Source organism: Salvelinus sp. IW2-2015, linkage group LG3 (assembly GCF_002910315.2).
Source record: "Salvelinus sp. IW2-2015 linkage group LG3, ASM291031v2, whole genome shotgun sequence".
Taxonomy (NCBI): domain Eukaryota; kingdom Metazoa; phylum Chordata; class Actinopteri; order Salmoniformes; family Salmonidae; genus Salvelinus; species Salvelinus sp. IW2-2015.
In genome coordinates, this window is record NC_036840.1 from 6,398,050 (window position 1) to 6,407,310 (window position 9,261).

The 9,261-nt window shown below is 41.4% G+C and overlaps 1 protein-coding gene across 5 annotated transcripts in view; it reads left to right on the forward strand.

Moving 5' to 3' along the window:
* Positions 1–3,833, forward strand: part of sfmbt2 (Scm like with four mbt domains 2) — a 47,064-nt gene extending 43,231 nt beyond the window's left edge. For all 5 annotated transcript variants that reach the window (XM_023967045.2, XM_023967068.2, XM_023967052.2 and 2 more), the window contains one exon: positions 2,234–3,833. In XM_023967045.2, coding sequence (XP_023822813.1) covers positions 2,234–2,374 — 141 coding nt within the window. In that variant the 3' untranslated portion in view covers positions 2,375–3,833. The remainder of the gene's footprint in view (positions 1–2,233) is intronic.
* The last annotated feature ends 5,428 nt before the right edge of the window (positions 3,834–9,261 follow it).

Consider the following 9,261-nt stretch of genomic DNA (forward strand, 5'->3'; position numbering starts at 1 on the left):
ATCTCTCCAAAAGAATGTGGTGATCGATGGTATCAAAAGCAGCACTAAGATCTAGGAGCACGAGGACAGATGCAGAGCCTCGGTCTGACGCGATTTAAAAGGTAATTTACCACCTTCACGGGTGCAGTCTCAGTGCTATGATGGGGTCTAATACCAGACTGAAGCGTTTCGTTTACATTGTTTGTCTTCAGAAAGGCAGTGAGTTACTGCGCAACAGCTTTTTCAATTTTTTTTGAGAGGAATGGGAGATTCGATATAGGACGATGTTTCGTTTTTAAAAATATTTTCTGGGTCAAGAGGCTTTATTACTGCCACTTTTAGTGAGTTTGCTACACATCCGGTGGGTAGGGAGCAGTTTATTATGTTCAACATAGGAGGGCCAAGCACAGAATAGGGTCCAATATGCAGCTTGCTGGTTTAGAGGCCATGACTATTTTCATCAATGTGTCAAGAGATATAATATTTAAAAACTTGAGCGTCTCCCTTGATCATAAGTCCTGGCAGTGTTGTGCAGACTCAGGACAACTGAGCTTTGGAGAAATGCGCAGATTTAAAGAGGAGTCCATAATTTTCTTTCTAATGATCATGATCTTTTCATCGAAGAAGTTCATGAATTTATCACTGCTGAAGTGAAAGCCATCCTCTCTTGGGGAATGCTGCTTTTTAGTTAGCTTTGCGACAGTATCAAAAATACCTTTTGGACTCCTCAATTTAGTTGGAAAAATAGGATGATCGAGCAGCAGTGAGGGCTCTTCGATATACTGCACGGTACTGTCTTTCAAAGCTAGTCGGAAGGCTTCCAGTTTGGTGTAGCGCCATTTCCGTTCCAATTTTCTGGAAGCTTGCTTCAGGGCTCGGGTATTTTCTGTATACCAGGGAGCTAGTTTCTTATGACAAATGTTTTTTGTTTTTATGGGTGCGACTGCATCAAGGGTATTACGCAAGGATAAATTTAGTTCCTCAGGTGGTTAACCGATTTTTGTACTCTGACATCCTTGGGTAGGTGGAGGGAGTCTGGAAGGGCATCTAAGAATATTTGGGTTGTCCGAGAATTTATAGCTCGGCTTTTGATAATCCTTGGTTGGGGTCTGAGCAGATTATTTGTTGCGATTGCAAACGTAATAAAATGTGGTCCAATAGTCCAGAATTATGAGGAAAAACATTAAGATCCACAATATTTAACTAGMTCCAGAGTATGAATGTGGCAGTGGGTAGGTCCGGAGACATGTTGGACAAAACCCACTAACTCGATGATGGCTGCGAAAGCCTTTTGGATTGGGTCTGTGGACTTTTCCATATCAAAGTCACCAAAAATGTGAATATTATCTGCCATGACTACAAGGTCCGATAGGAATTCAGGGAACTCAGTGAGGAACGCTGTATGCGGCCCAGGAAGCCTGTAAACAGTAACTATAAAAAGTGATTGAGTAGGCTGCATAGATTTCATGACTAGAAGCTCAAAAGATGAAAACGCAGTCATTTTTGGGGGGGGGTAAATTGAAATGTGCTATCGTAAATATTAGCAACACCTCCGCCTTTGCGGGCTGCGCGGGGGATATGGTCACTAGTGTAACCAGGAGGAGGGGCCTCATTTAACACAGTAAATTCATCAGGCTTACGCCATGTTTCAGTCAGGCGAATCACATCAAGATTATGATCAGTGATTAGTTAATTGCCTCTAACTGCCTTGGAAGTGAGGGATCTAACATTAWGTAGCCCTATTTTGAGATGTGAGATATCACGATCTCTTTCAATAATGGCAGGAATGGAGGAGGTCTTTATCCTAGTGAGATTGCTAAGGCGAAACGCCGCCATGTTTAGTTTTGCCCAACCTAGGTGGAGAAACAGACACGGTCTCAATGGGGATAGCTGAGCTGACTACACTGACTGTGCTAGTGGCAGACTCCATTAAACTGGCTAACAGCATGCTGCCTGGCCTGCACCCTCTCTCATTGTGGAGCTGGAGGAGTTAGAGCCCTGTCTATGTTCATATATATGATGAGAGCACCCCTCCAGCTAGGATGGAGTCCGTCACTCCTCAGCAGGCCAGGCTCTGAAATACATGCAGACACACACACGTCCCCAAAACAACACACTTTCTTGTTTGATATACAGACTCTCTTCACATTATCATTAACATTGTCATCCTTTCCTCTCTCTGTCTCTCTGCCCTTATTATCTGTCTCTCTCCMTGTTATCTCTTTCTTATCTTATTCTCACATTCTCTCTGCAGGACATAGATGGCCAGGCGTTGTTGTTGCTGACCCTGCCCACAGTCCAGGAGTGTATGGAGCTGAAGCTGGGTCCAGCCATCAAGCTGTGTCACCAGATAGAGAGGGTCAAGGTGGCCTTCTATGCCCAGTACGCCAACTGATCCTGGGCATCTCACCTGGCACCTTTACCCTGTAGGGCACAGGCTGTCTGGAGATGACCCAGTACACCTTCATCTGAGGAAGAGGAGGAGAGATGATTTCGATTAATCCCAAGTCTGGGATTATCTGGTCTGGAAGGCTGGGCGGAAAGTGGGAAAACTGGTAATGCTGTCGCTTAGGAATTCTTAAATTCTGGACAAGGATTACCTGGCCACTTTTCCGTGGATTACTGATGTCACATAGAGAAGGAAGTGACGTCAGAGGAAGCAGAGGAGGAGCTACCCACATACGGAGCTCAGGACGTCACCATCATCTGCGACAACAGGCAGAGATGGGTTTGAAGGTTCAGATTTCCATAGTACTGTGTGGAAGGATCAGTCAACTGTGAATAGTTGAGTACGATACATATGAGTCAATCCATATGGAATGCAGATCTGTGAAGAAACTGATCGAAATTGAGGATTATTTTCTTGGAACATTTTGAAATCGAGGATTATTTTTTTGGGAAAATCTWTTTTTTTTTTTACATGCTGTTTGAGACTAATGATCCTGACAGCGTTTTAAGTTATGAACAAATGTTATAAAATATTTGTTCAATGTTTTCCCTCTTTGTTATATTTAAGTAAATTAGGTTAATATATTTGATTAACGAAAATTGGTTAGTAACCTACAATAATATATTTGCAATATTTATTGTATTCCTTATTGAATAGATATCTTATTTGGATGTAAGAAAAATATATTTAGAGTTGATTGAAATGTTCAAGTCTTTGGTTTCAAATATGTATTTAAGGATGTTCTTGAGTTATTCCAGTCAATAGTAATTTAGTCCTGTTATTAAATGATCTGTTTTTTTTCTTGTGTGCATAGGGAAATAGTAGGTCCGCTGCATTTTTTGTTGTTGTAAAAAATCCTGGTAACACTTTATTTGGATAGCCTGTAGAGCATCTACAGGTGGACTATCAGTAACATTTTAACTAACTACTAACCCTTATTCTAAACCTTACCGTAACCTTAGCAAGCAGTTGCTTATCAACAGATAGTCTGTTGCTTAGAAATAGATCGTTTGTTGATAGTATCTACAATGTGACCAAAGTCCTGAATTAGCTTTTTACCCTTTTCACTTTTGAATAAGTTGTTTTAACAATCATGTAAGCAGTCGTGTAAAATATATTGTAACCATCTATGCAAAATGCGYTGCAGATATTTTTGATAAGTGTTGATAAGAAAATAAATTTCTACAGATTTTTGTAATGACGCTTTGTTTTCTAGTGTTTATAGAGGTGAAGAATTCATCAAGGTGTGTGTTTTTATTTTTAACCATGTATAAACTCACAGGACGTACTGTACATAGGTAGTAATAACCATTCCATTACTGATTGGATTTCGTTGTTTCTTCATACAGCCTGTTGTATTTCCAAGGCTGTAGCATGTTCTTAATGTAATATACTTTTAATTGAATACAGGCAGTACATATTCAGTTGAGAGTATTTCACAGCAGTAAGACCAGTCGTGCTTCACCAATTTTCTGTTACGGCACAGTTGAATTAATTTAATAGCACATACACACACAAACTCTGACACTTTCGATTGAGCCAGTCTGAAAAGCAGTTTAATCAACTGCTACCTCAAAGGGTTGCTTGGCAACCCAATTTCTAACGTCTGTTTTGCATGATTTTCCCTTTTCCCAGCTGTATCTGAAAACAAACGGGATACATTTTGATTGCAGAGGAGTAAACAACCATTTAACTGGTTTAAATAAAAAATGCAGAATTGTTTAAACTCATGTACAAGTGGCAATTTCAGGCGATCTTCTGAAGTCAGTCAATGATTTTAATGTATTTTAACAGTGAATGTAACAGTAAATCTTTTGAGAACACAATAGCCCAATATTAAGAGTAAGAGCTGGCAACTACAGACAACTACAGTATTTTGTCATCTTCTAAATGGCTTTGATCTTTTCCATGTCTTAACCTACATAACTCCATTCATATAGAGCAGTAGTATTGTGTGTCAGGACTCAGCTGTGATAGACTGTACAGGCCTGGGAAAGAACACGTAGAGGAAGAAGAGTTAACCATGTGTGTTTGTGGTTAACCACCTCTCTGTGCTCTCACACTACAGCAATCCCATTGCAGCAGGCCGATATCTGGGTCACGACAGCACTGGTCTGGTCGTTCAGAGAGAAAGATAAAGACGGCGAGAGCGACGACGATCAAATGAGAGAATTATTAGGCTATACCGTTTTCAGTAAACGTCTTGGTTAATATACACACTCACACACACACACTACATTGACACTTGCACACAAAACCCACACACGTTCACATAAACTACATACGCCCACACACGCAGGACGACACAACATACACATTACGCACACTCGCGCGCGCGCGCACACACACAGTTTTACACAATTTGCTGCTGCTACTCTATTTTACTCTTATCTATCCTGATGCCTAGTCACTTTACCTTGCCTTTATGTACATACTTTTGTTTATATAGTGTACTGTATTTGGACACCCCTTCAAATTAGTGGATTTGGCTATTTCAGCCACACCAGTTGCTGACAGGTGTATAAAATTCAGAACACAGCCATGCAGTCTCCATAGACAAACATTGGCAGTAGAATGGCCGTACTGAAGAGCTCAGTGGCTTTCAATGTGGTACTGTCATAGGATGCCATCTTTCCAACAAGTYAGTTCATCAAATTTCTGCCCTGCTAGAGATGCCCCGGTCAACTGTAAGTGCTATTACTGTGAAGTGGAAACGTCTAGGGGCAACAATGGCTCAGCCATGAAGTGGTAGGCCAGACAAGCACACAGAACTGGACCGCCAGGTGCTGAAAAATATGTCTGTCCTCGGTTGCAACACAGCATGAGTTCTAAACTGCCACTTGAAGCAACGTCAGCACAAGAACTAAGTTGGGAGCTTCATGAAATAGGTTTCCATGGCCGAACAGCCGGAACTCAAGCCTAAGATCACCATGCGCAATGCCAAGCGCCGGCTGGAGTGGTGTAAAGCTCYGCCCAATTGAACTCTGGGGCAGTGGAAACGCGTTCTCTGGAGGGATGAATCACGCTTTACCATCTGGCAGTCCGACGGACGAATCTGGGTTTGGCAGATGCCAGGAGAGCGCTACCTGCTCGAATGCATAGTGCCAACTGTAAACTTTGGTGGAGGAGGAATAATGGTCTGGGGCTGTTTTTCATGGTTCGGCTAGGCCCCTTAGTTCCAGTGAAGGGACATCTTAACGCTACAGCATACAATGACATTCTAGACGATTCTGTGCTTCCAACTTTGTGGCAATGGATTGGGGAAGGCCCTTTCCTGTTTTAGCATGACAATGCCCCCATGCACAATGCGAGGTCCATACAGAAATGGTTTGTTGAGATCGGTGTGGAAGAACTTGACTGGCTTGCACAGCGTSCTGACCTCAACCCCATCAAACACCTTTGGGATGAATTGGAACACTGACTGCGAGCCAGGCCTAATCGCCCAACATCAGTCCCCGACCTCACTAATGCTGTTGTGGCTGAATAGAAGTAAGTGCCCGACGCAATGCTCCAACATCTAGTAGAAAGCCTTCCCAGAAGAGCAYAGGCTGTAATAGCAGCAAAGGGGCTATGATTTTGGAATGAGATGTTTGACGAGCCAGGTGTCCACATACTTTTGGTCATATAGTGTATCTATCTCAAATACCTCGTACCTCTGCATATTGATCAGTTACTGGATATAGCTCCATTCTCATGTATTTTATTCTTCTTGTGTTACTATTTCATTGTATTTTTAAACTCTGCATCATTGGGAAGCAAGCAAGCATTTCACAGTAAAGTCTACACCAGTTGTATGCGGTGCACGTGCCAAATACAATTTTGATTTGTTTTGATTGAATAAACGTAAGTATTTAGTCAAATACACACTCAATAAAGTTGAAGTAATGGACTTTTCCAAAGGGAATAGACTTTGTACATTACAGTAGTTGATTTTTTAAAAACAGCGCAATTCAAATGAACCTTGTCTTCCGTTAATTGTCTGTCACGAAGCCATTTGATAAACAAGTAGTTCAAGCAGACAGATATGAAGTGGCGCTGTGGGTGCGTCCTCATTCAGAAATGATTCACTATTGATTAAGGTTTATCTGTGTGGAACGACTGTGTATCTATAACATCACACCTCTGTGTAACCAGCCAAACAATTTCCTCTCTATTCTTCATTATTCATAAGTCATCTGTACTGCCCGTGGGACCAAATCACCATCTGCTCCTCTCCCATTTCCATATGCCTTTACAAAGTGAAGGATAAATCTGAAATGGGAAAAACAGACAGAGAAAGAGAGAGATGGAGAGATAGAATATGAATCTTTTTCTGGACCCCCTCATCTCTCTCTCAAAGATAATGAATTCACTGATGTTATCTTTGGGGGAATGGATGAAATGATAAACATTGAAATAAATTGCTCCTTTGAAAAATAATTAGCAGAGAAGCACAACAGAAGTGTGTTAGAGGGGGAGGGAGGTGTGTGTGTGAAGGGGGGAAGTGTAGTAAAGGTGAAAGAAAGAAAGAAAGAAAGAAAGAAAGAAAGAAAGAAAGCGTCAGAAGGATTTCAATTTCACTGCTTGTCTTTAGACTTTCATACCAAATTGAATTTTTATTAAACGCGTTAAAAAGGTTGAATCTTTTTTCAAAAATAATATTCTCAAATGATATCCAATCATGCTGTTGGTAAGCCTTTGATTTCCTTTATCATTTATTAATGCGCCGCTGACTGCCAACCAGCCAAGCAAAGCAAGCAGAGAAAAGAGACGAGTCGTGAGCCTCTTGAGGCAAAAAAAATACATCACTCCATTATTAGAAATATCAAACACATCTTTCCTCAGCTCTAACAATAAAATTGAACGTGAGTCCGAACCAAATCATACACAGAGAAGGTCAAGGAGGCTTCAAACTCAATACAATGGAACCCAGTGGAGAAGGACAGTGGAGGACAAACTCTGTTGAAGGTTTTTGTCCGTCTCTCTAAGGTCATAGTGTTCATGGTGATCACTAAGGCTTCACGCTGCGTCAGTGAAATTCAAAGCCTGCAAGACTGAGAGCTGACAGGACATTACAGAGCGTCTACTCTTCTTTTCTCCTCTCTTCCTCTACTCTATCTCATCCCCCTCTCCCACGTTCCATTTTGAACCCATTTCCCTCTCATGCTGCTCAGTATTGTATCCTATTGGAGTAATCAGCCCAGATGTTTAACACAAGACATGCTCCGTTCATGTGTGTCGGTGCGTACGTACAGTACATACAGTACCAGTCAAAAGTTTSGACACACCTACTCATTCCAGGGTTCTTCTTTATTTTTACTATTTTGTACATTGTAGAATAATAGTGAAGACATCAAAACTATTTAAAAAACACATATGGAATCATGGAGCAACCAAAAKATTGTTCAACAAATCAAAATATATTTTATATTTGAGATTCTTCAGAGTAGCCACCCTTTGCCTTGATGACAGCTTTGCACACTCTTGGTATTCTCTCAACCAGCTTCATGAGGAATGCTTTTCCAACAGTCTTGAAGGAGTTCCCACATATGCTGAGCACTGCTTTTCCTTCACTCTGTAGTCCAACTCATCCCAAACAATCTCAATTGGGTTGAGGTCGGTTGATTGTGGAGGCCAGGTCACCTGATGCAGCACTCCATCACTCTCCTTGGTCAAARAGCCCTCATACAGCCTGGAGGTGTGTTTTGGGTCATTGTACTGTTGAAAAACAAATGATAGTCCCACTTTGCGCAAACCAGATGGGATGGCATATCGCTGCAGAATGCTGTGGTAGCCATGCTGGTTAAGTGTGCCTTGAATTCTAAATAAATCACAGACAGTGTCACCAGCAAAGCACACCCACACCATCACACCTCCTCCATGATTCACAGTGGGAACCGCACATGTGGACATCATCTGTTCACCTACTCTGCGTCTCTCAAAGACACGGCGGTTGAACCCAAACATCTCAAATTTGGACTCATCAGACCAAAGGACAGATTTCCACCGTCTAATGTCCATTGCTCGTGTTTCTTGGCCCAAGCAAGTCTCTTCTTAWTAACTCTGGGTCTTCCTTTCCTGTGGCGGTTCTCATGAGCGCCAGTTTCATCATAGCGCTTGATGGTTTTTGCAACTGCACTTGAAGAAACTTTCAAAGTTCTTTGAATTTTCCTCATTGACTGACCTTCATGTCTTAAAGTAATGATGGACTGCCATTTCTCTTTGCTTATTTGAGCTGTTCTTGCCATAATATGGACTTGGTCTTTTACCAAATAGGGCTATCTTCTGTATACCACCCCTACCTTGTCACAACACAACTGATTGTCTTAAACGCATTAAGAAGGAAAGAAATTCCACAAATTAACCTTTAACAAGGCATACCTGTTCATTGAAATGCCTTCCAGGTGACAACCTCATGAAGCTGGTTGAGAGAATACCAAGAGTGTGCAAAGCTGTCATCAAGGCAAAGGGTGGCTACTTTGAAGAATCTGAAATATAAAACATATTTTCATTTGTACATTTTTTGGGSGGTTACTACATGATTCCATATGTGTTATTTCATAGTTTTGATGTCTTCACTATTATTCTACAATGTTGAACATAGTACAAATAAAGAAAAACGCTTGAATGAGTAGGTGTGTCCAAACTTTTGACTYGTACTGTAKYTGCATMTGTAACTTTTCATTCCATGTGGAAAATGACAGTAATGAAAGTACTTAATTGGTCTGTCTCTACTCATAGGCAACATGGTTAGATGGTAGTGGTTTCCCTGAAGTCAAAGGTTGCGGTTTGTTTTCTCTGTCGTTGCTGAATCATTTCCTTGCTTGTCTATCTCTCTCTGTTCTCGCTGTGCA